This window comes from Vanrija albida (genome assembly GCF_041260175.1).
Source record: "Vanrija albida strain AlHP1 chromosome Unknown contig_4, whole genome shotgun sequence".
Taxonomy (NCBI): Eukaryota; Fungi; Basidiomycota; class Tremellomycetes; order Trichosporonales; family Trichosporonaceae; genus Vanrija; species Vanrija albida.
The window spans coordinates 56,031-83,214 of record NW_027191423.1 but is presented as its reverse complement, the minus strand read 5'-3'; the positions used below and the strand labels follow the sequence as shown (position 1 = coordinate 83,214).

General features: G+C 64.5%; 14 protein-coding genes across 14 annotated transcripts; 7 read left to right on the top strand and 7 right to left on the bottom strand.

The window, feature by feature from the left end:
• Positions 1 to 202: 202 nt before the first annotated feature.
• Positions 203 to 1,228, bottom strand: Q8F55_004749 (uncharacterized protein; the record flags this gene model as incomplete). The annotated part of the gene is made up of 1 exon (XM_069353254.1): positions 203 to 1,228. One exon carries the CDS (start codon positions 1,226 to 1,228, stop codon positions 203 to 205), a length of 1,026 nt encoding a protein of 341 aa, XP_069207896.1.
• A 962-nt stretch (positions 1,229 to 2,190) lies between these two features.
• Q8F55_004748 (uncharacterized protein) lies at positions 2,191 to 3,345 on the top strand (the record flags this gene model as incomplete). The annotated part of the gene is made up of 3 exons (XM_069353253.1): positions 2,191 to 2,405; positions 2,440 to 2,682; positions 2,715 to 3,345. 3 exons carry the CDS (start codon positions 2,191 to 2,193, stop codon positions 3,343 to 3,345), a joined length of 1,089 nt encoding a protein of 362 aa, XP_069207895.1.
• Positions 3,346 to 3,523: 178 nt separating this feature from the next.
• Positions 3,524 to 4,548, bottom strand: IPL1_1 (spindle assembly checkpoint kinase; the record flags this gene model as incomplete). The annotated part of the gene is made up of 5 exons (XM_069353252.1): positions 3,524 to 3,607; positions 3,643 to 3,722; positions 3,758 to 4,067; positions 4,103 to 4,484; positions 4,517 to 4,548. 5 exons carry the CDS (start codon positions 4,546 to 4,548, stop codon positions 3,524 to 3,526), a joined length of 888 nt encoding a protein of 295 aa, XP_069207894.1.
• A 671-nt stretch (positions 4,549 to 5,219) lies between these two features.
• Q8F55_004746 (uncharacterized protein) lies at positions 5,220 to 5,544 on the top strand (the record flags this gene model as incomplete). The annotated part of the gene is made up of 3 exons (XM_069353251.1): positions 5,220 to 5,283; positions 5,323 to 5,491; positions 5,538 to 5,544. The coding sequence occupies 3 exons, from the start codon at positions 5,220 to 5,222 to the stop codon at positions 5,542 to 5,544; spliced, it is 240 nt and encodes a 79-aa protein (XP_069207893.1).
• Positions 5,545 to 5,830: 286 nt separating this feature from the next.
• RBG1_1 (GTP-binding protein rbg1) lies at positions 5,831 to 7,588 on the bottom strand (the record flags this gene model as incomplete). The annotated part of the gene is made up of 7 exons (XM_069353250.1): positions 7,460 to 7,588; positions 7,332 to 7,384; positions 7,266 to 7,288; positions 7,043 to 7,170; positions 6,228 to 6,795; positions 5,970 to 6,185; positions 5,831 to 5,931 (listed from the first exon to the last, which is right to left on the bottom strand). Exons 1-7 carry the CDS (start codon positions 7,475 to 7,477, stop codon positions 5,831 to 5,833), a joined length of 1,107 nt encoding a protein of 368 aa, XP_069207892.1. The 5' UTR covers positions 7,478 to 7,588.
• A 461-nt stretch (positions 7,589 to 8,049) lies between these two features.
• Q8F55_004744 (uncharacterized protein) lies at positions 8,050 to 9,353 on the top strand (the record flags this gene model as incomplete). Its single annotated transcript, XM_069353249.1, has 2 exons — positions 8,050 to 8,536; positions 8,638 to 9,353. The coding sequence occupies 2 exons, from the start codon at positions 8,050 to 8,052 to the stop codon at positions 9,351 to 9,353; spliced, it is 1,203 nt and encodes a 400-aa protein (XP_069207891.1).
• Positions 9,354 to 9,852: 499 nt separating this feature from the next.
• On the top strand, positions 9,853 to 11,933 carry Q8F55_004743 (uncharacterized protein; the record flags this gene model as incomplete). Its single annotated transcript, XM_069353248.1, has 3 exons — positions 9,853 to 9,882; positions 9,923 to 11,348; positions 11,386 to 11,933. The coding sequence occupies 3 exons, from the start codon at positions 9,853 to 9,855 to the stop codon at positions 11,931 to 11,933; spliced, it is 2,004 nt and encodes a 667-aa protein (XP_069207890.1).
• Positions 11,934 to 12,088: 155 nt separating this feature from the next.
• Positions 12,089 to 13,227, bottom strand: Q8F55_004742 (uncharacterized protein; the record flags this gene model as incomplete). The annotated part of the gene is made up of 3 exons (XM_069353247.1): positions 12,089 to 12,873; positions 12,926 to 13,161; positions 13,208 to 13,227. The coding sequence occupies 3 exons, from the start codon at positions 13,225 to 13,227 to the stop codon at positions 12,089 to 12,091; spliced, it is 1,041 nt and encodes a 346-aa protein (XP_069207889.1).
• Positions 13,228 to 13,680: 453 nt separating this feature from the next.
• On the bottom strand, positions 13,681 to 16,142 carry POL12 (DNA-directed DNA polymerase alpha subunit pol12; the record flags this gene model as incomplete). Its single annotated transcript, XM_069353246.1, has 8 exons — positions 13,681 to 13,872; positions 13,907 to 14,254; positions 14,292 to 14,516; positions 14,552 to 14,746; positions 14,785 to 15,334; positions 15,383 to 15,643; positions 15,768 to 16,017; positions 16,055 to 16,142. 8 exons carry the CDS (start codon positions 16,140 to 16,142, stop codon positions 13,681 to 13,683), a joined length of 2,109 nt encoding a protein of 702 aa, XP_069207888.1.
• Positions 16,143 to 16,430: 288 nt separating this feature from the next.
• Positions 16,431 to 19,646, top strand: Q8F55_004740 (uncharacterized protein; the record flags this gene model as incomplete). Its single annotated transcript, XM_069353245.1, has 16 exons — positions 16,431 to 16,503; positions 16,643 to 16,650; positions 16,697 to 16,824; positions 16,863 to 17,002; positions 17,042 to 17,621; positions 17,668 to 17,852; positions 17,890 to 17,943; positions 17,981 to 18,041; positions 18,078 to 18,201; positions 18,246 to 18,405; positions 18,445 to 18,567; positions 18,615 to 18,656; positions 18,703 to 18,891; positions 18,929 to 19,066; positions 19,106 to 19,416; positions 19,461 to 19,646. The coding sequence occupies 16 exons, from the start codon at positions 16,431 to 16,433 to the stop codon at positions 19,644 to 19,646; spliced, it is 2,502 nt and encodes an 833-aa protein (XP_069207887.1).
• A 254-nt stretch (positions 19,647 to 19,900) lies between these two features.
• Positions 19,901 to 20,959, top strand: Q8F55_004739 (uncharacterized protein; the record flags this gene model as incomplete). The annotated part of the gene is made up of 1 exon (XM_069353244.1): positions 19,901 to 20,959. The coding sequence occupies one exon, from the start codon at positions 19,901 to 19,903 to the stop codon at positions 20,957 to 20,959; it is 1,059 nt and encodes a 352-aa protein (XP_069207886.1).
• Q8F55_004738 (uncharacterized protein) lies at positions 20,960 to 21,581 on the bottom strand (the record flags this gene model as incomplete). The annotated part of the gene is made up of 3 exons (XM_069353243.1): positions 20,960 to 21,133; positions 21,164 to 21,388; positions 21,468 to 21,581. 3 exons carry the CDS (start codon positions 21,579 to 21,581, stop codon positions 20,960 to 20,962), a joined length of 513 nt encoding a protein of 170 aa, XP_069207885.1.
• A 1,761-nt stretch (positions 21,582 to 23,342) lies between these two features.
• On the top strand, positions 23,343 to 24,446 carry Q8F55_004737 (uncharacterized protein; the record flags this gene model as incomplete). Its single annotated transcript, XM_069353242.1, has 1 exon — positions 23,343 to 24,446. The coding sequence occupies one exon, from the start codon at positions 23,343 to 23,345 to the stop codon at positions 24,444 to 24,446; it is 1,104 nt and encodes a 367-aa protein (XP_069207884.1).
• Positions 24,447 to 24,627: 181 nt separating this feature from the next.
• Positions 24,628 to 26,568, bottom strand: Q8F55_004736 (uncharacterized protein; the record flags this gene model as incomplete). The annotated part of the gene is made up of 5 exons (XM_069353241.1): positions 24,628 to 24,997; positions 25,045 to 25,677; positions 25,722 to 26,198; positions 26,241 to 26,359; positions 26,398 to 26,568. 5 exons carry the CDS (start codon positions 26,566 to 26,568, stop codon positions 24,628 to 24,630), a joined length of 1,770 nt encoding a protein of 589 aa, XP_069207883.1.
• Positions 26,569 to 27,184: the final 616 nt, after the last annotated feature.

The following is a 27,184-nucleotide window of genomic DNA, read 5'->3' as shown; positions in this document are numbered from 1 at the left end:
TGTACCATTCCAGAGCCACGCCGCGCTGATAAGCACCTGCCCAGTGCCACTCAGCTCTCCCGACAACGTCGAGTGGCTAGTGCCCGCGGCCGTGCCGTGCGCCGCGGGCATGCCGCGTTCCGCTACCGGCTTTGCAGCACATGTGGCGAGGGCAGCCTGAACAACACAACAATACATGGCACATCTATACACCCCCCCGTCCCTACTCAAAGTCGATGACGACCTTGCCCTTGGACCGGCCGCTCTCGAGCTTCTCGTACGCCTTCTCCCACTCTGCGAGCTTGTACCTCGAGTCGATGACCACGTCGAGCTTGCCCGCGGCGACATGGTCGCTCAGCACCTGCAGGTCCTTGCCGTCCGGGTGCATGAAGAAGAACTCGTACTTGATGTCCTTTGCGGCGGCGGCGTTGATGGTCGCGCGCGACGTCCACCCAATGGCCGTGGACACGATCCAGCTCTTCCACCACGGGAGGCCGGCCTGGTCGAACATGGCCGGCGTCGGCGGGCCCGAGATGGTGAGCACGTGGCCGCCGGGCTTGACGGCCGCGAACGTCTCCTGCATCTCCTCGTTCGAGTGCGCCGCGAGGTCGAACACCTTGTCAAACGTCGGGCCGAGGGTCGACAGCTTGGTCTCGCGGTAGTTGATGACCTCGTCGGCGCCGGCCTTGCGCACGTAGCTCTCGCCGGCGGGCGAGGCCGTCGTGGTGACGCTCGCGCCGCGCAGCTTGGCGAGCTGGATGGCGAGCAGGCCGACGCCGCCCGCGCCGGCCGTGATGAGCACGTGGTCGCCCTTCTTGACCTCGAGGCGCTCGAGGGCCTGGTGCGCCGTCAAGCCGGCGAGGGGGAGGCCGGCCGCGTCCACGAGCGGGATGTTGGCCGGCGCCTTGGCGACGAGCCCGGCCTCGATGGTCGTGTACTCTGCAAACGCGTTGAGCTCGTTCTTGTCGGTGCGCGCGATGACCTTGTCGCCGACGGCGACGCCGCTCACGCCCTCGCCGACGGCGCTGACGGTGCCGGAAAACTCGTTGCCCGCAATCTGCGGGAACGTGTAGCCGTAGACCATCTTGAACGTGCCCTGGCGCTGCAGCGCGTCGACGGGGTTGAGGCCGCCGCCGGCGACGCGGACCTGCACCTCGCCGGCCTTGGCGACGGGGACGGGGAACGGCAGGAGCTTGGAGACGTTGGGGCCGCCGTAGGCCGTGTACGCGATGGCCTGCATTGTTGTCATTGTGGTGGTGGGGTGGGGTGGGGGGCGGTCGAGGCGGGTTTTCGCAGTGGTTGCTTGATGCTGGTGCTGTGGTTGCCGTGGGGATGGATGTCTCTCTCGTCGTCACGCAATAAAGGCTTTATACTCTTCGTAGCAGTCCCCGAGAGAAAACACCAGCGCCATGTCGTCACCGCGTCATGCAATCGCCTCGCGGCACAAGGACGCCGAGGGCAGGCCCTCATTTCCCCCGCAATCCCTCGCTAAATCGGCGATCGATCACCGAGCCTGACCGAGGTGTTTGTAAGGATCCCAGGTCATCGGTGGCAGTCATCGCGCGCCGATCTGCTTGCATGGATCTGCGTCGATCTGCGCGTTGGGTATCCCCCTTATCGGAGCATGCACGTTCCGGGGATAGATATGAATCAGCGGGTCGCCGAGAGCCCGGGGTAGGTGGTGCACGCCGAGTCTGGCAGCGTTCCGAAGGAAATAAGCGTTGAGGGTCGTTTCACTGCTCCAACCGTGCAATGCACGTTCCAGGTGTCGACGGGCCACTCTGTCGGGAAGAAACGGCTGACACAAGACAGACAGTCTCGGAGTTGTGCACAGTGTCCCCCAGCCCAGTGTCGCCGCAAACGACGATTCATCGAGTTGGGACCGGTGAGCCGTCCTGCCGCCCCCCTTCACCCGGCCCCCTCCCCCCGCCCCCGCGCCCACCAACGTCCACCATGCCATGCCCATCCACCTCTAGCCCTCCCCCAGGGTAGTATATTGCCCGCTGCTGCGAAGCAACGCACACAGCGAGCGAAGGCCAGCTGCAAACCCACCAACAGCCACGGTGTGCCTCACTCGCTCCGAGTCTGACGGATCCGAGATAGGCCGCGTCAGTGGCCCTGCGACCACATGGTACCATCCGCCGGCGTCAGCGCGGCAGAGCCTACTTATTTCCCCTCACCGCGCAGAACTGCGCCTCGCAACTGACCACGATGCGCGCCCTCGCCCTCCTGACCCTCGCAGGCAGCAGCGCCGCGCTCGTCCTCCCGGCGCAGGAGGTGCTCCTCGCCGCGCTCGACTGGGCGCGCCCCGCCCTCCCGGGCTTCTGCACCGTCACGTCCAACGGGCACGACGACACGGATGCGCTCGCCGGCATCAGCAAGCGGTGTGGGCGGAACGGCATCATCTCCCTCCCGAGCAAGGAGTAGTGCGTGGCGACTTGCACCCCCCGCTGACGACAGCATCCTCACCAAGCCCGTCACCCTCACCCTGTCGAACGGGTACCTCTCCCTCTCTGGCTGGATCAACTACACGGCGCCCCTCGGGCCCGGGGACGTGGCTCTCACGCTCGCGGGCTCGAAACTGGCCGTTACCTCCAAGGGCGGCGGGGTTCGCGTCGTGTCTGACGAAGCGGCGGGCTACGCGCTGGCCGTGCGCGCGTCCAACTCTGCGCTGACCGGCTTCGGGGTGGAATCGTCTGGCCCGTAAGTCGCCGGTCGGGCTGACTAACCCTCAGGGGCATCCTCATCGCCGACACGGCCAACGTCGACGTCTCGGACGCGGCCGTCGCCGCGAGCACGGGCGTGACCGTCGCGCGCGCGCACGACGTCGCCCTCACGCGGCTGGCGTACACCGGCGTCGGGGAGTGTGTCGCCGTGCGCGGGGGGACGCACGACGTCGCGGTGGCAGACAGCGAGTGCCGCGGCGCCGGGGTGACGATCGGGCCCGAGGCGGGGGAGGACGAGCAGGTGATCCGGCACGTCGCGCTCGGCGGCGTGCGCGTCCTCCCGCTCGACGGTGTGCCGCCGGCCATAGGCGTGCGGTTTGACGCGGCGCGAGACGCGCACGGCCAGGCGGCCAACATCTCCATCGGCGGCCTGCGCGTGGAGGACGTGGGCGTGGCGATCGGGCTCGACTCCGAGGCCGGCTCGTTCAGCTTCCACCATGTCAACGTCACAGACGTGTCCGGCACGGCGGGCGGGACGCGGGTCGTCGAGCTCCACTGCCCCGCTGCCGCGCCGTGCCACCACTGGCGGTTCAAGCGCGTACAGGTCGAGGCCGAGGCCGCGAGGGACAACTACGTGTGTGATAACGTGCCCGGGGTGCATGTGCACCGCGGGGCGTGGGAGTGCCTGCCGAGTGCGTAGGGCGTGGGGTGCGGATATGAATCAGCGATGCAGTGGCAGTATGGGATGCGGGACGGCCGCGGTCGGCCTCTGCCTTCGAGCAAAGAGATGCACCCGCTATCGCGAGGTCGGGCGAGCTCGTGCAAGCGCAGTATGCGCGTCGGGTATGCAACAATAAACAGGATACAACAGGTCGGCTCTACTCTTCCAAGTTGCCGGCGATCCACGCGTGCGAGGGTACGCGGTCGAGCGGCATTCTGTCGTCGGGCTTGAGCCGCAGAAGCTGGGCGTGAGCATCCGCCACGGCACAGCACCCACCGCCATGACAAAGTCCTGGGCCTCGGGCGAGACGTGGCCCGGGAACCGCACGTCGCATTTACATATCCGCATGTGGACGACTGGGGGTGAGCCGTGTCCTCAGCCTCCGACTCACGCCGCGGCCCTCCCCGCGTGTCGGCCTCGAACGGCTCGCGCCCGACCACGAGCTCGTACGTGAGCACGCCGAGCGCCCAGATATCGATAGCCCGCCCGTGCGGCTGGCCGAGCACCATCTCGGGCGAGACGTAGCTGAGCGTGCCGCACAGCGTGCGCTGGCTCCCGTGCGGGCTGTAGACGCTCCAGCCAAAGTCGCCGATCTTGACCTCGCCGTCCATCCCGACCAGCAGGTTCTCGGGCTTGATGTCGCGGTGGATGACGTTCTTGGCGTGCAGGTACGCGAGCCCGTCTGCGACCTGGGCCACGATCTGGGCGTGAGCTGCGGCGCGGGGGAGCGACGTACCTTGGCCGCGCGCCGCTCGGAAAAGCGGCCGCGCTTAGCCAGCTGCTTGTACAGCTCGCCCTGGCCCGCAAACTCCATCATGAGGTACAGGTGCTTGTCGTCGGAGAAGTAGTCGTACAGGCGGATAATGTTGGGGTGCCGCAGCTCGGACATGATCTCAATCTCGCGCATGACCTGCCGCTCGACCGCGGCGTCGCCCTCGACCGCAGCCCGCTCGAGGCATTTCAGCGCGACAATAAACCCCTGCGACCGGTGTTTCGCGAGGTAGACCTTGCCAAAGTGGCCCTTGCCGAGCGGGCGGCCGATCTCAAAGTCGCGCAGGCGGCGGGTCGAGCCCTGGCGGGTGGGTTGCGGGCCGCCGCGCGCTGGATCGAGCAGCGCCCTGCGGTCAGCGTTGACGCTGTACACACCCACTCTACTCTGCTGTCGTCGTCGTCAATGTCCATGGGCCTGTCGGTGGTGTTGAAGTGTCGGGTGTTGGCGCTCGTTGTTTGGTCCGAGCGGGAAGGTCAGGCGCGGTGGGGTGGAGGCCACGTGGGTGGGTGGGCCACGTGGGTCACGTGGCATTGGTGGGTTTGGTACCGTGACTCTGAGGTCGAGGAGGGCAAGCTGCGGGCTACGCCGCATGCATGGGTGGTGACGACGAGCGTGACAGCCTGTACAAGGAAGAGAGGGGAGCCGAGGGGAGCCGAGGAAGACGGGCATTTGGAATGCCGACACGCAGCGAGAGGAGCCGCAGGCCGCGGCCGTCGACAAGAGACTTGGCAGTGGTGCAGCTAGTCCCAGCACCTGCCCCGCCAGTCGCCGACCAGCGCAACTCGCAACCGTCGCTTGCCGACGAGCAGCAGCGACGCCGCGGAGCCGCGACGACGCACCGTGTCCCTGCTGCGCGCTGTCGCTGAAACGCGGTGGAGCTGGCTGTCCCGAGTCATGGCAGGCGCGCGACCCGAAGCTACTGGCATGCCGAGCCACACCCGACGTCATCGTGACGCAAAGTGGCACCGGCTCCACCAAGATTTCTGCTGCGATGGATGTTTGCGGCGCGGCGCAGCTTCACATCTTGGGCGGTATAAAGACAACGGTGGGGGGTGAGAGCGCCTCTAGCAACAAGCACACAATGCCCGCAACGTACCCCCCACAGCCGACGATCGACCAGCAGCCCGCCCCCGCGGCGCGAATGGGTACGTTTCTTCGGCGAGGCGTTGACTGATGCCCCAAAGACCCCCTCAACCCCCCGGCCGACAAGACGTCCGAGGACCCGCTCCGCCTCCGCGGAGGGTGCGGTATCTCGTTCTGCAACCCCTGCGCGATCAAGATCCTCGGCTTCGGCTTCAGCTGCCCCCGCCCGTGTAACATCGAGTGCTGCTGCATCACGTGTGGGCAGAAGGGGTGAGTTGTGGCGTAGGGTTGGGGTGGGGTCGGGCTAACATCGCAGCATTTGAGCGGAGTCGGAACGAGCGGCAGAGGAAGCGTAATGACAGACTTAATGTACAGTCTAGTTGTATCAGCAGCGTCATGTATCCCGATTGCTGCGGCGTAGTCGGTAGTCGTGTTCGCCGCAACTTGAGTCAGTCGTGGTCGCCCGCGCAGTCTTGTTCGCCACTTATGGTCCTGGCGCACACCTGCCCCACCCCCGTCGCCACCCCTCGCCAGTGCAATCTAATCTACATGCCTGCCGGATGTCCCAGAGTGCGATGGTACAATAATGCTGCAGCCGCTGCCCCTCCACTAGCGCTTGAACAGCGTGATAATGTCCTCGTCCTCCAGGATGTGGTCCAGTCCGACCTTTTGGCCTGCCGCGTGCTTGGCCGACTTGCCGTAGACCATGGCTGGGGGTCAGTGCTGCCCACGGTTGCTGTCAACTCACCATACTTGAACTGCTTCTTGATCTCCTTGTGGATCGCGTCACAGAAGTTGCCCACGTTGGACCGTCCACGGCGCAGCACGACGGGCATGGTGAAGTCGGGCGCGCGGCCCTTGGGCTTGGTGTACACTCGCACCAGCTCCAGACGGTCCCACGTCTCCTCCATCAGCTCGTCAATGTTGAGCCAGGTGGCCGACGAGATGGGCACCGAGTTGGGGACTGGGGCGTTAACACTAAACAAAACCAGCCCACTCGACTCACTCTTGTACAGCAGATCCAGCTCCTCAATCGAGATCGCGTCGATCTTGTTGAGCACGTAGATGCACGGCACGTACATGCGGTTGCCCTCAACCACGTCGATAAAGTCCTCGATCGTGCAGTCGGGCTCGTGAATGGTGACCGAGCACGACGTCATGCGGTACTCGGACAGCACGGCCTTGATCTCCTGCGCATCGATCTTGGTGAGGGGGACCGTGTTGGTGATGGCGATACCACCTGTCTCCTTCTTCTTGACAATGATGTTGGGCGGCTTCTTGTTCAGGCGGATACCAAAGCCCTCGAGTTCGTTCTGCAGGATGGCCAGGTCGTTGAGCGGCTTGAGCACGTCGAGCACAATGTAGATGAGGTTGCAGGTACGCGCGACGGCGATAACCTGCTTACCACGACCCTTGCCGTCCTTGGCGCCCTGGATAATACCGGGCAAGTCGAGGATCTGCAGGCGCGCGCCGTTGTACATCATGGTTCCAGGGACGGTCGTGAGGGTCGTGAACTCGTACGAGGCGGCCTCGGAGTGGGTGCCCGTGAGCTTGGACATGAGAGTGGATTTTCCCTGCGGTGTGAGTGGTGCGGGCATGAATGGGCGGTCGGTGTCTCCGAGGCTTCTAGCGTCGCGTCTCGTCGCTCCTCCAACCTTTACCCCCTCGTCTTGCTCGTCTCCCCATCGCGCACTCTCCCGCTGCCTCCTGCTCGCCTCGTCCCATTCACTTCCTCTCCGCGCCTTCGCCCCGTCTTCCTCATCTCTGCACCTACCACCCTGTCGCCCTCCCGCTCTCCCAACTCCACAGCAAGACACTCACGACCGAGGGGAATCCGACGAATCCAACACTGGCCACACCCGTACGCGCCACATCGAAACCGATACCCGGGCCGCCGCCGCCGCCTCCGGGCGGGTTGATGAGCTCACGGCGGAGCTTGGCAAGCTTGGCTGTGGGTGTGAGTAGTGCACAAGGAAGGGGAAACGTCGGGTTGAGCTTGCCGCGGTCCACATCACCCAGCTGCTCCTCGCCGCCTCCTACTCACCCTTGAGCTGTCCGAGATGGTACCTGCGTCGTTAGCAGCTGCATTCGTGGGCGAGGGTCAGCTCACTCGGTAGCCTTGTTCTTCTGCGTCTTGGCCATCTCATCCTCGATATCCTTGATCTGTACGTCGGCGAGAACGGGGAGAAGGCCGTGTCAGTGACTGCTAGGGAAGGCGCACACGACCGAGCTACCAACCTTTTGCGCCGTCGTCATGGTTGCTGTTTTGCCTCGTGGCTGCTGTTCGTCTGGTCTGCAGGTTCCTCTGGATCACGCTGTTCCAGGTGCGTTTCGTTTTTGCGTCTTGCGCGTCGTCGTTGTTGTTCGAGCGAGCTATATGTCGACTTGTGCAAGTTGCAGCGAGATGTTCAAAGTGGTGGTGCACTGTGAGTGAGTGGTTTTACAACGGCTGGAATCAATCACACGTCATTAAAATGCCACGTGGTTTGAGTGCCGCTCGCTTCCTTGGCGGCGACTGGGCTGGGCAAGCTCGCAACTCGCAATCCTTTCAGCTCGCTCGCCTCATTCACATTCGACTACTTCAACTCGACATTTCTCTCTCTTTCTCTCCTTGTATCATCACTTGTTCGACTTTGGGACGGCCCCAGGGGTGCGCACGCACACTGCCAGCAAGGCATCACTCTTGCCCCGACTCGCTCAACGTCCCCACCCCATCACCCAACTGTACGACCCACTAGTCTTACCAAACGAGGCAACTCGTCACCCCCTTCCTCGACATCCCAAACACCATCATCATGGCCCACCCACTCACCCAGCACCCACCAAATATGATCGGCTTCGGCGCGCCGGCCACCATGAGCCCCCTCGGCTTTGGTTTCGGCCAGCCAGCACACTTGGTGGCGGCAAGATCGCCTGGCGCAATCTCGGGCTTCGGCGGCGGCAACAGCGGCTGGGGGTCACCGGGCCCCTCGACCGGCTCTCCGCTCAAGCCCTTCCCAGTCAACACGCGTTTGGCACCCGCACGTCTCAGCGGCTCGACGTCAGCCCCGCCGAGCCCATCACCACACCACCAGCATCACCACCAACACCACTCAACGGCCCAGAAGCGCACACGCCGCACGTCTTCCCTGTCGCCCTCGCCCTCGAGCTCGCCAAGCCCGCTCGGGTCACCTCGACTGTCATTACGCCGGCGTCATGTAGACGACGAGGAGATTGAGGAGAGGCCGGAGCGGAGGATGGCCAAGATCAAGCGAATGCGCAAGGAGGCGCAGGAGAGCGTGCAGGAGGACAGGCCCGACGTCGGCTTGCTGCTCGGTGAGTACGGCGGGGTTGGTGTGCACTTGCGGGTGTTCCAGCCCACATGGCATGCCAGACATACTGCCCCTTCGACCTCGATCGCCCGCTGACACCCACAGCATCAATGCCGCCGACGTCGCACCTTCCGATCCTCCTCGAGCTCCTGCAAGAGAACCCAGCCCTCGCACCCCGCGTGCTGCGCAGCATGCCGACGCCCCCTCTCCCCAACGTCCTCGAGACCCTCGAGCGCATCGTTGCTAAAATTGGCAAGGCAGCTGGCTCGTGGGAGCAGCAGTCCGGATACGTTGCGACCCGGAGGTGGAACCGAGTCGAGGAGCACGTGCAAGCATGGGCGAAGAGCGCGAGCACGTACCTGAAATTCTTCACGACCAACGCGTCGTCAGCGTCGACGCCGACCGAGCCGCAGACCATCTATCACCTCCTGCACGCGCTCACGACGACGATTGTGCAGATCCTTGCGATTGTGCCGGCTGGCCCGCCAACAAGCGCCAAGGAGTTCCTTGACCTCGCCAACAGCGTCCTGTCATCGTGGTCGGACTGGGTCTCGGCGCTCAGCGAGGAGGTCAACCAGCGCGGCGGCATGTTCCCGCAGTCGACGGTGCAGAACTGGGCCGACGGTATCAACGCGTTGGCCGTGGCCTCGCCGTCGGCCCCAGCCGCGCCGGCTCCGGTCTTCTCGTCGTGGTCGACGCCGATGACGCTGCCGAACGCCCCTGTCGAGCCCAACCCGTACATTGAAGGGTTTAGGATTGCTCTGCAGCCCCTTCGCGAGCGCTTTGTCAACGAGCTTGGATGGCTCGTTGCCAGGCCATAGAAGGTCGACGCGATGTCTCACCATGGCACCGCCGCCTGCCCACACAAGATCAAGCGCCATTGACTGCGCCATGCAGCAAAAGGCTGCTAGTACCACCTCCACGACGACCGACGACATGCACGCACAATTAGTAGAAATCAATGTTCCCGACTGCAAGCCACCCGCGGCACCCCCAAGCCTCTGCGCCTCAAGCCCATTCCACTCCCCATCCCTTGTTGTGATTATCCAATCGTGCGCAGTTTGCACGCCCTCCATACGCATTCCCCCTCATTCCTCGGGCTCACTATATGTTTAATATGGTCCATGTCATGCATCCGGCGTGTAGAGAGTTGTTGCGGATACTGTGTCGGCTCCGTGCTCGGCGACTCGTCTCCCCCCCACCAAACGAGCCACGCACTGTTTTGAGCGCTTATCCGCCCACCCGATCACCGTTGATTTCTCACATCATCCACTCCTCCTTTGCCGCATCAACCACGGCGACGGCGACGACGACGACGACATGGCCCGCCCATCCTGGCACACTGAGGACGTGAGTACTTGGCTGCGCTGTGCATTGCTCACGCCGCCAGTCCGTGCCGCCAGCAGCAAAGCGCCAGAAGCTGTTCCGCGCCTGCGCCGCCTGCGTCTCGTCCAAGACTCGGTGCGAGGACGTCACGCCAGAGGGGTGCAGCCTCTGCCGGCGGCGGGGCAAGCCGTGCTCACTGTCGGGCGTCGCAGCCGCCGTGGTGGAGCAGGCGGCGTCTGTGGGCGTGAGCAGCTCGCAGCTGCCGTCCCCATCGCACCAGCACCACCAAAGCAACCACCACCACCACGCCCCCCCTCCGACGCAGTACCGCTCGAGCTCGAGCAGCGTATCGTGGGCTTCGCCGTCGGCCGCGGGCCCGGGCCCGAGCAGCTCGATGCGCCCGGCGGCCACCTCCCCACTCAACGCGAACGCGCCCTCGCACCCGTCGCCAAGCGAAGTGGACGAGCTCCGGGGCCGAGTCGCCGACGCCGAGCGGCGTGTCGCGCGCACCGAGGCCGCGCTGGCCGAGCTCGAAGCAAGAGTCAAGGCCTCGGCCGCGAGCGATAGCCAAGTGTACCGCCGCCCCGCGAACGGCGCGAGCCGCGAAGACACGAGCTTTGTCGACCTGCCGCGCGAGGGGCCGTTCAGACTGGCCACGTCGTCGCTGCTCATCCCGCTCGACGAGACAATCTTCTCCGTCTCAGCGACGCGCGCATACCCCAACCCCGTGGAGCGCGGCGTCATATCCCCCGCGACGGTCGAGCTCGCGTGGCACGGGTTCAAGGCCAAGATATCCGCGCTGCTGCCGCTTCCCCCGTTTCTCGCCGTGAGCACGCCCGTCCCGGCCCACGGGTTTGTCGTCACGGCCGCGCTGCACCACGTGCCGAGCGCGCACTCGCCCGGGCTCGCGGCGATCACGGCCGAGTGCCTGCTCATGGCCATGTCGGGCAACGCGAGCGTCGACGTCGTGCTCGCGCTGTTGATTCTCAGCCTCGCGCCCGAGCGGCCAGACGACGAGGACAAGGACGACAAGAATGCGCGCGCGCCGCGACCGCCGAGCCCGTACCGCCTCATCTCGCTCGCCTACTCGATGGGCCAGAACCTCGGGCTCGAGAGCGTCGCAGAGGCGGCGCTGCGCCGCGGCAACGACCTCAACCACGAGTCGTGGAACGAGAGCCTGTGGCGGCTCCAGCTGTGGGCGGCCGTCGTGAACCGCTTTGCGCTCCTCAGCCTGATGTACGGGCAGACAATCCCGCCCCAGCTGGTTGCGCCGCGGCTGCCGCCGCTCGCGCGCGACAGCGTCGAGGCGTGCAACCGCCACCTGCGGGCCGAGGCCAAGCTGGTGGAAATTTTCCGCCCCGTCGCCGTCATCCTCTGCTCGCTCGAGCACCGCGACGACGAGTACTCTATCCCGCTCATCAACGAGCTGCACGACCGCAGCCGCGCGTCGTTTGACGCGGCCGACGCGTTTATCCGCAACGGCCAGCCGCGTGAGTGGGCACAGCATCACGGCACTGACCCCCCCAGCTTCACTGTGCAACGACGCAAAGTGCATTGAATTCGCGCTGTGCCTCCGCATGGGCTCGCTCACGTTCTGGATCCCATCGCCGCTGCGCGACGCGCGCGAGGCCGTGCTCCGCTGCCTCAACGGGTTCGGGCAGACGATGCGGTCGATGCTGGATGTCATGCTGGGCCCGGGGGGGCTCGAGCCGAGCCACCTGCCAGCGTACGCGGTGCATCTGCTCTCCACGGCGCAGCTGTGCTTCCGCCGCGCGGTGCGCTACGTGCTCACGGCGTACCCGCAGGCCAACCCGCCGCTGATCGAGGTGAGCCGGCTCGACGAGGCCGAGCAGACGCTGCGCAAGCTCGGCGCGTCCCCGCGCTTCCTGTTCGACCACGCCAAGCCGATGGGCAACCTCAACCCGGCGCCGAGCACCGACGCGCTGGCGAACGGCGACGCGGCGGGCGCGGGTGCGCCGGGGACCGCGCTGTTCGACTTTGACATCATGAACTGGGACCTGAGCTTTTTGTACCCCGACCTGTCGGCGGCGGCAACGTTCCCGATGCAGATGTAGGGGGCCCGGAGGGCCACGATGTAGCTTGTAGTATACGATGTATGCGGGGCGCGGGGCGCGGGGCGCGGGCCAGGGGCCGCCACCGCGCAGCTTTGATAACAACAATGCGTAGGCTATGTACTGTACTGAACTGCTCTGCTACTCCGCCATCCCCCCTACACCTTGACCTCGGCGATGAGCGGCTTGCCCGTCGCGCCGGCGATGGCGTTGCTCACGCACAGGTCGGCCATGGCGTTGCGCGTGTCGTAGTCTGCCGAGCCCATGTGGGGGATGACCACGCACTTGGGGTGCTTGACCAGGGGGTGGTCGGCGTAGACCTTTGGCTCGCCGGTGATGACGTCGAGGCCAGCGCCGAAGATCTCTCCGGCGTCGAGCGCCGCGGCGAGGTCCTCCGAGTTGACGATGGGCCCGCGCGCGGCGTTGACGAGGATGGCGCTGTTCTTCATCTTCTTCAAGAAGGCGGCGTTGACGAGGTCGACGGTCGCCGGCGACTGGGAGCAGAGGACGATGACAATGTCGCTCTTCTCGGCGACCTCGTCCTTCTCCGCGCGGCGCACAGTCACACCGAAGCGGCTGGAGAACTCGGCGTCGATCTCGGCCTGGTTGTCGCGCGCCCGCGAGTTGGAGTAGAGGATCGTCGGCGGGCTGCTCTTCGACGTGAAGGCGAGCAGGCGCTCGACGACGCACTCGGAGATCCTGCCAAAGCCGAGGAAGCCGATCGTGAGGCCCGGGTGCCCGATCGCCGGGCCGCACATGACGAACGGAGCCCAGGGGAGGTTGGGCCACTCGTTGTCCTTGATGAGGCGGATGCCCTCCTCGACGCGGCGGAGCGTCATGAGCACGAGCATGACGGTCGTGTCGGCGACCGCGTTGGAGAGCACGCCCGGCGTGTGGCCGATGGCGATGCCCTTCGAGTTGGCGTAGGGGACGTCGATGTGGTCTGGGGCGAGCGTCAGCGAGCTAGCTACCTGCCGTCCGCCTGGCCAACTCACCAAAGCCCACGGAAAACGTCGACACCACCTTGAGGTTGGGGCTCGCGGCGTCGAGGAACTCGCGGTCGACCTTGTCGCTAGGCTGCCCGTGCATGATGCAGGCCGCGATCACCTCGGGGTCGGCGACCTTCTCGAGCACCCAGGCGCGGGTGGGCTCGCCGTCGACGGGGTTGACGATGAGCTCAAAGTCGGTGGCCTCGAGCTTGGCCATGGCCTCGGGGCCGACGTTGCGGGTGCTAGAGCGTCAGCGCGGTATCGCAGTACAGCCCCCAGGCTGCTTACATGAGGATCTTGGGCGCCATTGTGCTGATTTTGTGTTTGGAGGGGAGGAGATACGAGGGGGGAGTGGGCTGTATTTAACGCCGGGGGCTCGTCGGCCCGGCCGGGCTCATAGCGACCACAGACACCGCAGCGGCCTCGAGCGGCTCGAGCCCTCTTCGACGGGCTACATCCGGCACTACATCCTGCAATGCATGCTCCGCCGACGCTGCCCGCCCGCCCACCCCCGGCACTCGACGGCAATTGTGCCAGGGCGCGGCTCCTCGGACCGGCCTTCCGTCCCGCCGCGCCACGCGAGCCTGCCGCGTCCTCTGCTCTCGCGCCTGCCCTCGAGCCTGATAACACCGCGTCGTAGCCGCGCGCCGCAGCATAACCGTGCCAACCCGCTCGCGCGCCGAACCGTGTCTGCCTGCGTCTCTACAATACAATGCAACCTCCATCTACAGTCATTGGACGAGCGGATGACACCCCGCCCACTACACCCTCCACACCTCGCTCCGTGCGCGCTCCCACACGCTGTGCTCGGCCACGCCGCCGTCCATGTCCACGTCGTCGCCGTCGCCCAGCTGCTCGGGCGGCGTCGGGTGGATAGTCAGCTTGGCAAATGTGCCGCCGGCGTGCGGCTTTGACAGGTGGCCCGGGTTGACGACGAGCGACGAGTCGATGACCTGGGCGTGAGCGATGCTCTTCTGCTGCACTCACCTTGGAGAAGTGCTTCAGCTTGCTCGGCAGGATGAGCACGTCCGGCGCAGACTCGGGCAGGCGTAGCAGGTTCCAGTGCGTCACGTCGAGGTTGACCTCGTGCGCGACGTTCTCTGGCGCCGGGAACAGGGGGTAGAAATGGCGTTGCCCAAGAACGTGCCGCACGGCGTTGGCGATGGCGTCGCCCTGCGGGTTGCCGCCGGCGGGCACACTTGGGTCCGGGTCCGCCTCCTCGGCGCGCTGGAACACCTCCTCTCGGCGGAGATGGAACAGCACGTCGGTGGACGCCAGCGCGATCGAGATCTCGTTGATAGAGAAGGTGCACGGGTTGGGGAGGAGCTTGACTTTCTGCGCGGGTAAGTCATTTACCTGGACTGGTACCCACCTTGCTCAGACCCAAGCCCTCGCGCTCGAGCATCGCCTGCGGGTACGCCACATGCCGGCTGATGAGGTCCTTGACGCTGGGGATGAGAATAACCATGGTCGCGGGCGACGACTCGTTGATCCGCGCAATGCGCGAGGCAACCTGCTCGCGGAAGATTTCAACAGGCGAGGACGTGATCCTGCCGTTGAGAATGTGCGGGTGCGACGCGTCGACGAACGGGCCGAGCTGCGCGTCAGATTCGAAACCGATTCTAAACCCACCATGATGATGACATCTGGCCTCTCGTCGCACGTCACGTCTACCAACGCGTCCAGCGGCTCGTAGTCGAGGTTGTCCTCGAGCGTGTACGGGCCAGCAGCGACGTGAACAGAGATCGGCAGGCCGCCCAACCGGTCGCCCTGCTGGAAGTCGACGAGCTCGGTCTTGAGCGACTGTAATGGCTGCAGTGCCGCAGGCTGGCGGGTCAGCGAAGTGAAGCAGGTCGATCACCCACCATCAACACCTCCTCCACGACAAACGCGTCGCCGCCACCGTTCTTGCCCTTGACGCAGACAATGGCGCCGGGGTAGACGCCAAAGCCGCGCACGCCAGGTGCACCGCCGCGGACCTTGAGCACGCCTGGCGGGGCAAAGGCCAGCTGGACGGGCTTGCCGCCGCCAATCATTCGGCTGGGCTGCAGGTACAGGCTGGCCGCCGTCGCCTTGTTGTTGTCGGTCGGCGGGGAGAGGATTCGGCCAACAGTGTAGATGACGTCGTCCGACACCAAGCTCGGATCTCCAAACTCGGTGAGAGCATAGTCCTGAATCATGCTCTCGGCGTACTGGTCAATCTGCTCGTCGAGCGCCTCGGAGCGCGCGCTGATCTTCTCAAACATGTAGCGGTAGTCCCAGTCCTTTGGGTCCTCTGTGGCCGACAGCTTGACGCGGGCGCGTGTCGTGCCCTCGGGGACGCCTGTGCTGGCCGAGAGCTGGCCGTTGAGGGTCTCGACGAGGGAGTGGGGGTTGGCACGGTGAGCGAAGGGCGGGGGAGGCTGGGCTGTGAGGCTGCAGAAGTCAGTGGCTGCGATCTCCGGGCGGGTTGCAGTCACTCACAGTGCGGGACCCTCTCCACCGCTGACGGGCGAGGAAGGCGAGCTGCCCGACTTGCCGGCAGGTGTGACAACGGGTGCGGCGAGGCGGCTGGGGCCAGCGCCGGCACGGTAGCTGCTGGCCGTGGGGTTAGGGATGTGGGGTGAGCGCGACGGGGTCGCGTACGCGGCACCGGGAGACGGGAGGTTGGCATTGCTGCCGACGTTGGAGATACGCGACGGGGCTGCAGTCTTGGGTCGAACCGGTGTAGAGTGGCCCATGTCGCTGGTGGTGTCAGCGCTCGAACGGGCACCTGGGGCTTGAAGACACAGAGGTTGAGGCGGTTGCCCAGACTACCTCTCGGCGGCCCGACGGCTTCCGCCTCACCCCCACAACCACGCCCACTCACAATGGGAGACCATCAAGCCCGCTCGCCGCCTTGCGCCTGACGCCCGCCGACTTCTCGGCCACCGGCGTGCTCGCGGCCGCGGCCTTGGCCTGGCTCTCGCGCTGGATCTCCTTGCGCAGCTCGCGCGCGACGTCGATGTTGAACTTGGACAGCTTGGCGCGCAGGCCGGCGGGGCGCGAGAGGAGGAACGCCTCGTACTTGAACCACAGGTCCTGTGCGCTCAGGCCAAAGATGCGGAGGATGGACAGGCCTGGGGCGTGAGTGGTCGTCGCGTTGGCCCGGCTCACATTCTGCCATGACCTCGGGGTGCTCCTGCACGGCATCCTTGAAGAGGCCTGCGAGCTGCTGCCTGGATGCTGCTTCTGGTGTCGCCATTGTGTCTGGCGTCGAGGAGAGGCGTGATGAGGAGCAACGACGAGTTTGTTTGTGATGTCTTTTGTGTGTCGCGTCGCGTCGCGCGTCGAATCCACACATTGCACCTAGGCGCGAGGCCAGTCGCGTCAACTATTTGTTCAAGTCCCCCATTTTGCCACGTGCAAGTCACGCGCCGGCCCTTCAATTCTTCCGGCCCTTGTCGGACCGGACGGCGGCGCATCGCATCGCACCAAAGTCAGCTTTGTTCATATCTCGCACGACATTGAGCAGCAAGCAAGCATCACAGCAATGGACGACGACGACAAGGCCCCAATCTCACCGCAGGATGACGGTGATGATGACGCGAGGAAGCAGAGTAACCGTGAGTTGGACTCGGAGGCCGACTGGCGATGGCATGGCGCAAAGACGCTTTGTCGCTCCACTGCGAGTCGTCGGCGCCGGACGCCCGGAACACCCAGAGAGCATTGTTGACAAGCATCTCTGCAATCTCGATGGCACAGGAGCATGCGTGAGTTGAAGAAGGATTGGTCTTCAGCCCCAACTCACACCCGCAGGACTTTTGCCACCGTATGAAGATGAAATGTATCGGAAAGGAGAACCCGCCGTGCAACCGTTGCAGGCAGTCGGGACACCAGTGCACATTCGACGGCCCGCGCAAGTCCAAGGCGTCCAAGGTCGAGGAGTGGGTCCCGAGTGTTGGAGTGTTGCTGACGGCCGTAGCCGCCTCAAGGTCGTCGAGGAGCAGATGAGCGTGGTGCAGTCTTCCCTCTCCGAGCTCATCACCCTCCAACGGGCCAGCCTGCAGCACCAGCAGGAGCACAGCGGATCCCGACATGGTTCCCATGAGCCGGCCTCCAGAGGTGGGTGTCTCCTCTCGCTTCGCGAACTTACCCAATCAGACCGCCGCCGCGAAGAGCCTTACCCCGTTCCTCAGCCCATCTTGAACGTCTACGAAGGAAGGCACTCCTCAAGCTCTTTCCAGCCTGCGGCGACCTCGTCTCACCTCCCTCCTATCCACGGGTACAACCCTTCCCCTCTTCGAGGAGGGTGGCCTGGTGACAACCGCCCACAGGCTCACCCTCCCACCCACCCCTCTTCGCAGGCCGAGGACAACTCGGGCGTGCCGTCAGACGAAGACGAGGACGAGCCTCTCGAACCTTCGGCAGTCATCTTCAACAACATGCTCTCGCTTGCTGAAGCGGCCCGCCTCAAGGCCGATGGCCACTACGAGAAGGACTCGGACCTCACTCCCGAGGAAGTCAAGCGCCAGAGCCTGGCCAAGAGCCGCACGCACCTCTTCGACTACACCGTCGAGGGCGATGAGCGCGGCCGGAAGCGTGCGAGGCTCTCCGGTGACGCCGGCTCAAGCGCGCATGCCAAGGTCATGCACCTTCAGCGGCCCGACTACATTCACCCTTTCCCCGACCCAGTCGAGAAGGGGATTGTCACCGAGGACGAGGGGCGCGAGCTGTTCCAAACGTAGGTGTCGCTAGGTTCCGCCGAGTGCACCTACTCACTCCCCCAGGTTCATGGAAGGTGGACTCGTCTATGTGCCCATCCTTCAGGAGGACTACGACACATGGGACAGTGTGCGCCGCCGATCTCCCTTCCTCCTCAGTGTGATGATCGGGATCGGCTGCAAGATTCGGGACTCGGGCAAGCAGCCCAGCGATCTGCAGAAGAAGCTCAAGGGGCATGCAGAGTCTATTGGTGGGTTCGCAGTATGCAACCAAGTTGACCCGCTCAGGTATGAACACGCTCTTCACGCCAGTGGCGCAAATCGAGGTCCTCCAGGGAATGAGTGAGGTTTGTGGAAACGTCCCTGCTAACCTCAACAGTCTTGTTGGCGTCCTGGGGCGATACTAGTTGGCGACCTGGAGGGCACGCTGTCCGCATGGGGTGAGTTGGTGGTGCTGCACCTGGCTAACTCTCCAGCATGGACATGGGCCTGTATCGCTGTCTTCCCTATCTCGCTCAGTGCGGCATGGGGAGCGGTAAGCCCGCATCCGAGCTGCAGGAGGAGCGCCCACTCGTTGTTGGTGCGAGGTGTTGGCTCTCGGTATGTGCTGGACGCACCCCCTGCTGTATGACTTACACCTGCAGCTGTACAAGACCGAGTTTGAGATGGCGTTCAACCTCGGCCGCCCTGCCCTCTTCGCTGCAGAGGACACGATCAAGCACTGCCGCTGGTTCCTCGAGCACCCGCTGTCCATCCAGTCGGATGTCCGGCTCGTCTCCACTTGTGAACTTCTAACACTACGAAGTGGGTACCGTGGAGCCGAACAACCTCTGACCCATACAGTCCCCATGCACCAGCCATTCTCCATCTGGCCGAGCGCGACGCGCATCCCGGACATCGACGACAGAATCCAGGAGGCCAACGACAGTTTCGTAACGTGGTTCAAGCACTGGGATGAGCACTTCAGTGAGCTGCTCATTCCGAGGATCACAGCCAGCCAGCTGACACCTCAGCCAAAATCGGCGTCGCCAAGACGAGCTTCATGCGTGAAAGTCGTACGTTGCCGCTGTTCGTTGCAGTTGCAGCCACTAACCCGTTCAGTTCTTACGCAGTACTCCCACGCCGTGCTGCACACCAACTGCCGTATCCTGCACGGCGTGCGCTCCCGCCGAGACCTGTCTCTCCTCTCGGAGCGCAGAGTCGACCAGTTGAAGCACGCGCTGCACTGTGCCGAGACGCTCGTCAGTATGCCACTGCGCAGTGTTGGCTACAAAGCGAATTTCACCAAGGGTAGGTGTCGTCTCGACGTCGGTGACCTAACTCCCAGCCAACCACTACACCCACGTCGGTGTCGCCTTCGCCGCCCGTCTCATGATCCGTCTCGCGTCGTTGATGCCCGAGGCGGTGGGGGACATCACTCAGATTGCCGACGATCTGGAGGCCGTCACGGATCTCCTGGCTGCCGGTGGGTCATCTTTACTCGACGTTGTGCTGACCCGCCCAGTACCAGGCTACCAGTTTGCCCAGCAAATCCGCGACCTCATTCACCGCGCGCGCCGCAAGCATATCCTTCCCCCAGCTTCCAAGGGCTCAACTTCGCCCCCCTCGGGCCCTGCTCAGCCTGGTAGCACCGCCGGGGCAGAGAACCTGCGGTCGCCTGGCGGCGGACCTGGACGAAGCCGCGTGAAGGAGCTGGCGAGCAACGCGCCGTCTACCGCTGGCGACTCTGTCACCGCCTTCACTCCCCCAGAAGGATTCCCCTTGGACTTCTTCTACGCCGAGCAACTGTTCAGCACAGTGCCGGACCTCACAACTGTGGGTTAATACTGTCGTTGGTGAACCCACTGACACTCGCGCAGAGCTTCGAAATGCCGCAGTTGACCGCTACACCTGGCGGCGCCATCGAGCCTGTGTACAATCTCGACTCGTGGTTCCCGTACCCGGCGCTGGACTCGGAGGGATCAATGAACATTGGCGTACAGAGTGGCCAGCCGGGCACACAGCTGAACCAGGACCTGGCGAGTGGAGGAAGGATGATCTGGTAGTGGCCGAGTTGCCAAGGATGTCGGCGGCACGCGTGCCGACATGTCGCTGTCGGCGTGAGAGGCGCCCATACCTGTGTTCCTTGCCATGCATGACGTGTATACGCCAAGGTTCTGGGCATGGAGTAGGTCGGTGTGGTGAATGGGTACGATGCGGCCGGCGTGCCGCCGCTATCGCTCTGCATGCCGCTGATATCTGGTGCGGGTGCGTACAAAAGGCGGCGGTCGACAAACTTCGGGAGGCACCCCACATCGCCATGACCACCGACAACACTGCGGGGATTCACCCCCAGCTCACCCTCCTGACGGGTGCATGCGGCCTGGTCGGCTCACGCACGCTAGCGCACCTGCACGCGAAGGGCTTCAACCTCGTCGCGACGGACATTGCCCCGCCCAAGCCGGGCACGCTGCCACCTGGCATTCCCTTCATCCAGGCCGACCTGACCTCCCTGGCCGACGTGGACCGGCTCTTCGACTACGCCGCGCCCGTAGCCGCCGCCAACGCCCCGCCCGCAGCCTACGACTTCCCCCTCGCCTCCACCTCGAACCCTGAGCACAAGGGCACGGCGTTCGACGCGGTCGTGCACATCTCGGCCATTGCGTGGCTCGCACCCGGGCGCACGCTCGACGCGCGCGCGTGGCACGCCAACAACGTCGTCGGGAGCTATAACGTGCTCCGGACCGCCGTGGAGCGGGGCGTGCGCAACATTGTCCAGGCGAGCAGCATGAACGCGCAGGGCGTGAGCTATAGTGTGCCGGGGAGGAACACGTTTGACGGGTTCCCGATGAGCGAGGACACGACGCGGCGGCCGGTAAGTGGGGGCGTATTCCTCGCAGCGCTGGCTGACCGCCAGATGGATCCGTACGGGCTGAGCAAGCACGAGGCCGAGATCCAAGCCGACAGCGTGGCCCTCCTCTGCCCGTGGGCGCGGATCGCGACGCTGCGGTACCACTTCGTGTGTGAGGACTACGCGGCCGCCCGGGCGCAGGTGACGGCGCGCGACGTCTTCTCGTGGGTGTCGTACGACGCGTGTGCGCGCGCCGCCGAGTGCGCGCTGGCTGCGCCGCTTGCCGCGTTCGGGGGCCACGAGATCTTCCACATCGTCGCGCCGGAGATTGCGTGGGAGGGCGGGCTGGAGGAGGGGGATCGGGGGCGGGAGGGGGAGGGGGCGGAGCGGCCGGGGACGGTGGCGCTGCTGGCGCGGTGGTGGCCTGGGATCCCGGTCGACACGAGGTACTGGGAGGGAAACGCCCGCCGGGGGGTGTGGACTACGGACAAGGCGGAGAGGGTGCTCGGGTGGCGGCACGACGTGTAGTTATGCATTGTCGTTGGGACGTAGCGAGATGCGCTGGGGGATCGGGGCCCAGAGCCCGCCAATGACGAGCGCGAGGCCGGTGGTGAGGAGGAGCCAGCCGGGGACGGGGTGGCCGTCGTCCACCGTCGCCGCGCCGTAGTTGAGGAGCAGATCGCCGGCGATGAGCAGCGCAGCCTGGTGTCAGCGGGGCAGGGGGCGGCGTACCTTTGTCCGGGAGTTGTCCTTGGTCCAGGTGCTGAACGGGTTCAGGCGACGGGCGGGTGCGGCCTCCTCACCGCCGTCGAGCGCAGTGGAAAGCCGGGCCCATAGCCCTCCAGCAACGAGCCAGGCGCCAAGGAGGACCAAGAGCACAGCGAGCACGGCGAGCCCGTTGTCCAGCTGCCACACGGCGGACAGGAGGGCGAACGTCCCGCCGATGACGAGCGCGGCCTGGGGTCAGCGACGCGGGGGGCGGGCAGTACCTTTGCCTGGGCGTTTTCTTTCGTCCAGGTGTTGAAGGGTTGAGAACGCGACTGGCTGGGGGATCAGCGTCGAGGAGCGGGGTGTCGGATGAGCTGGAGTCGGCGTGGGTGGCGAGGGCGGTTGGCGCCTCGCTGAGCAGTGGATCGGTCGGTTTCGACATGGCGAGTGGGTGACGCCGCGTTCGTCGCCACCGGCGAGCGCGTATGTATGTACAGCAACTCGAGGCTGGCACCATCCGTCTGGCTCGTCACGTCATAGAGCTGGGAGGTTGCAGTGCGGCAGGCATGGCATGTGCGCTAGTTGGCAGGTAGGAGGTGTGTCTATTTCTGGTTGGGGCTTGTGGCATGCCGCTGCCCGAGGCACATCAACCGACAACACAACCATGGCTTTACTGAGCCTGCCGTCTCCTGGGAACCACAATTATACCTTTGTGCACTATCCATGAGGAAGCAGTGTGTTCATAGCTCGGGGAGTCGCGGTGCAATGACGCCAACAAGCGGCTGAACAGTCACACAGTGGCTCAGCCGTCGTCGTGGCAGCCGCGTGCGCTTGTCTGGTGTAAGCCGCAAGGTAACCCAGACCCAAGCTTGCTTGGAGCCGTCTTTCTATCGGATTGTTACAAGAGACTACCTCGTGGACCTGTGATCTGAACATGACGCATGGAGGTGCGGATGAAGCGAACCACGGCCTTGTGGCGGAGCGACGACAGGCGAAGCTATTGCGCGGCAGTGGCACTGGCGTCCGTGACCAAGGCTTTGCACTGGCACTCGCGTTTTTGAGCATACCTAGGTCGAGCGCGTTGCTCATGTAGGATTGTCACTATCTGTGTGGGATGGAACCTGCGCAAATCGAGTCTTGTTACTCCCTTGTGGAGACAGCAGGCCAACAGAAACTCACTTCAGCTCCTCCACTCCCGAGTCCATCTTCTTCCACAACACTACAGCCTTAGCCATGTCCAAGGCTTCCGACATCAGTCTCACATTGAGCCCCACGCGCCCCGTAATGTGAAGGAAACGACAACGCCAGCTGGAAGACATGCCCACATTGTTGTCTCCACGACGGGTGGACGTTCCGACTTGATCTCAAGGGTGCGGAGCGGGATGGGACTGCCTGAAACCCAATAGCAGCGCGCACCAGCAGATGCAGGACCCCTAGAACGTGAGTCCAAGGAGCTCTCTTCGGACTGCCAATGCTCCGAGCTGGTCCAGCGCCTCGAGCTGGAGGTCGCTATGACACAAGAGTTAAGGCAGTGGGAAGGGTTGTGACACTCTGACAGGAGGGAAACACGCGCGAATGAGGTGCGGACAGTCTGTCTCCATCGAACCACGCTGCTACATATCCGCAGCTTGACGATATCTATCGACTGAGCCGTGTTGATATGTTGTTGACGAGCTGAAAGGGTGCCTCGGACATGTCCGTCATTCACCACCCCGTGGCCGTTCGGTCCCGAACCCCCGTCCCTTTGATGCACCTCGTATCGGCGCGTTGTGGGCTTTCCTCGCCAACGGCGTGCTCTGTGGGTTGACAAGCCTGCCGGCCGAGCGAGGCCAGTCGGGATGGAGGAACGAGTCGAGCCAAGCAGGGATGGAAGAAGGGAGCCGGGCTGCTTGACGGAGTCTCCGAACCTCTGCCGCCCTGCCTCGTGCTAACCGCCTCGGGCGGCAAACGCCTAATGCGGAGCCCACTTGCCGGCGGCGGCCAACTGCCGGCCCGACGACATGACGGATTACAGCTCACAAGATCAATCACGCAATATATCACTGACCTGCCTGACTGACCCGAGCCAGCGAGCTCCTCATATCTCACGTCCTCTATCAGACTTTTCTGTAATCGCACAGACCGGCTCTTCGCCATCAGACGCAACGAGGCACTGCACAGACACCAGCAACAAGAACAAGCCAAAAGGCGTACTCGTACCACCATGACGGCCACCACTCTCGAAACCACCGCGTTCCCCACCTCCGTCAAGGCAGCCATGGCCGAGCCCAACTTCCCACTGCCCATTCTCGACCTCTCGCTGCTCGACCAGGGCCCCGAGTCGGCCGAGCGCTTCCGCACGCAGCTGCGTAACGCGACGCACGACGTCGGCTTCTTCTACCTCGTCGGCACGGGCATCACGCCCGACCTCGAGTCGCGGCTCCTGTCCACCTCGCGCGAGTTCTTCGCCCTGCCCGAGGACGACAAGCTCGAGATTGAGAACGTCAAGTCGCCCCACTTCCGCGGCTACACCCGCCTCGGTGGCGAGCGCACAAAGGGCAAGGTCGACTGGCGCGAGCAGATCGACATTGGACCCGAGGACGAGGCCGTCGACCGCGAGACCAACCCCGACTTCCTGCGCCTCCTCGGCCCCAACCAGTGGCCGACGGCGCTGCCCACCCTCCGCCCGCTGGTCGACGAGTGGCAGGCCAAGCTGATCGAGGTCGCGCGCAAGCTCCTCCGTGCGTGGGCGCTCGCTCTTGGCGCCGAAGAGGACTACTTTGACAAGCATTTCGGCAAGCCCGCGACCCTGCTCAAGATTGTGCGCTACCCCGGCACGTCGGGCGAGGAGCGCAACGCGCAGGGCGTCGGCGCCCACAAGGACGCCGGCGTGCTCACGCTGCTGTGGATCGAGCCTGGCGTCGCTGGGCTGCAGGTGGAGAAGGACGGCGAGTGGGTCGCTGCGCCTCCTGTGCCCGGCGCGTTTGTCGTCAACATTGGCGAGATGCTCGAGTACGCGACGCAGGGATACCTCAAGGCGACCAACCATCGTGTCATTGCACCCCTTGCACCCAACGAGCGCATCTCGATCCCCTTCTTCTTCAACCCCCAGCTCGACGCCAACCTGCCCCTCATCGACCTGCCAGCAGAGTTCAAGGCCGAGGCCAACGGCGTGACTGTCGACCCCACAAACACCATCTATACCCTCTACGGACAGAACGCTCTCAAGTCGCGGTTGAGGGCGCACCCCGACGTCGCTGCCATTCACCACGCCGACCTGGTGGAGAAGCACGGCCTCAACGTTAACGCTCCGGGTTCGGCCTACTAAGGGGCTATAGCGTGTTCTCTATCATTGGTTTCTTTGGGCATGTACATATTTGGCATTGACGGGGGGGATGTCCAGTCGGGCGAACTGACGACAGGTGGCCCCATCGCTGCGTAACTCGCACGAGCACAACCCTCTTCATCCACTGCAATACAACGGCGACCACTACTACTCATGCCTCGCACTAGACGGTGGGCGCAGGGCGATCGACCAGAGAGGCCGGCTGGTTCCACGTCTTGCGCTCCTCCTCGCTCTGAACTGGCTCGTCCTCCTCCATGTCAGTGGGGAGGGAGCAGTTGAGGATGGCGGCGATGAGAGCCGAGATGAGGTACGGCTCGGCAACAACCAGCACGACCGCCTCGATCAATCCCTTCAGTCCCTTGTTGTCGCCGTGGTAGGTGAAGATGTAGTCGAACCAGTTGGGCACGCAGAGGGACGCGAGGCCGAAGGCGAACGCTGGGGTCGCGATGAAGCGGTCGCGACGGGACCACTTGGCATACGCGAGCACGCGGACACCAGCCACCGCGACCGAACCGAAGAGGAAGGTCGTGAAGCTGGGTTGGTGAGTATGGTTGTCTTCGCGGCTGACTGCAGCACTCACCCTCCGATGACACTGGGCGGGCAGGCGACGAACACTGCGCCAAACTTGCCAATGACGCCCATGAGGAACAGGAACAAGGCGCACATGTACCCGCTCTGCAGCGAGGCGTTGCGGGTCAGAGCAATGACGCCGGCGTTCTGGGCAAAGGTCGTGAGGGCGGGCACGGTCGCGAGGCCGGCGAGGGTGGCGCTGATGGCGTCGGCGAGGATTCCGCCCTGCACGCGCGACTCGAAGACCTCGCCCGTGATCTCGAGCCTCGAGACGTCGGACGAAGCGGTGATGTTGCCAATCGTCTCGGCGACACTGACGCACCAAGTCGCGAGCAGGGGGAGCACGAGCTGCCCGCGGATGCCGAGGGGGAAGGTGTGCAGCCACAGGAAGGTGCCGCCCGGCGCGGCCTTGATGGCCTTCTGGTCAAAGTAGCCCGTGGCGGCGGCGATGATCATGCCGGTGAGCAGACCCATGAAGACGGCCGCCGACTTGAAGAAGGCCGAGCCAAAGATCTCGCAGATGACGATCATGGCCATGCACGAGAAGCCGAGGCCGAGATACTGGGCAGATCCCCAGTAGTGCGACTGTGAGCCGGTGATGCACTTGAGGGTGTGGTCGGTCTGGCACGGTCCAGATCCGCCGCTGTGCGGGTCAGCATCAGGCCAAGAGGTTGCCGTTTCACTCACGCCCAGTTGTTGACACCCGCAGTGACGAGCGACGCGCCCATGAACACAATCATGGTGCCGGTGACGAGGGGCGGGAAGACCTTGCGGATGATCTTGGGCGGGACGAAGGCGAGGCAGAGGGCGAGGATACCGGTGAGCGTGGTGGTGCCGATGATAGCGCCGTACTCCTTGGGGCAGGGGAGGCGAACTCCATTCGGGCCAGTGGGGCAGGTGCCATTCGCGTAGCTCTGGGCGAGGTACTGGAGCGCGACGTTGGCAAAGGCAAACGACGTGCCCGTGACGCTGATGAGCCCGGTGCCGATGTAGTACTTTGTTCCCCAGATGCGGACGCGCGAGACCTGGACGACGGTGCCGATCGCACACCAGATAAGACTTCCCGAGATGAGGTACTGCTGGACCTCGGGGCCGAGGTTTGCGCCGGCGCCGCCACCGAGAAGGAGGGGCGGGACGACGAGGCCGCCGACCATGGCGAGTGCGCTGGCGGTGAGCCTGCGTTCGGGACTGGACTGCACGACTCACTGCTGCAGGCCGAGGATGATCATGAGGAGGTATGGCAGCTGGTCGTTGACGCCGTAGAATGGCAGTTCGCGCTTCGTCTTCGACCACGGCATGTTGGGGATGAAGAGGGAGCCGTAGTTCTTCGGCGTCAGCCACCCCATTCTCCAGTGCCACTCACGTAGTCGCCGAGCCAGGCGTCCTTGCTCCCCAGCGACTTGAGGGTACGCATGGCGTTGAACTTGCGCACCGGCACGGGCCCGAGGTTGGAGTTTGTCGAGCCGGCATCGAGGATCTGGACCGAGGCGTCGAGCTTGTCCGAGGACGGCGTTGATGATTCTGGCGCGCCCATGGTTGCTGCGAGGTGGTGAGTGCGTGTCGTGCACGCATGCTATGCGACCTAGACCGTATATATGCTCGCGCTCGTGTGAACCAGCCCACGATGCATGTGATAGCCGTATCGGCTGGGTGGTGCATTGACCGGGAAATGCCATCGGACATGCGAGATAAGGACGGCGTGGAGCAGTCAAAGATAAGTTTGGCAGCCAACGAGAGGCCGCGGCTGCCACTAGCCACCTGCCCTCGGGGCCGCGTCCCAGACCGCCGGGCTGACTAGTGCACTAACCCCCTCGGAGACCCCTGACGCTGTGATGCTCAGCGAGCTACAGACGATCCTGCGCAGTCCGGAGCCAACGGAGCGGCGCTCCCCACCCCTCGGCCTATGGCTGGGGCCGCATTTTCCACCAACCATGGCCGCGGCGCGGTGCCTGTGCGGAGGGCAGATACGCAAAGCGCCGAACTCGGACATGCACTCGCCCCTGTCACTGGTGAGTCTGCGGATGCACTGAGCCGCTCGCTGCCGGCGTATGACGGTCGTGGACACCCCCTGTGGTCGGGCCGGCTGCCGCAGCGAGCCGTGCTCGATAAGAAGGCCTGGGACGAAGGCGGCCTGTCCACCCCGATGCCAT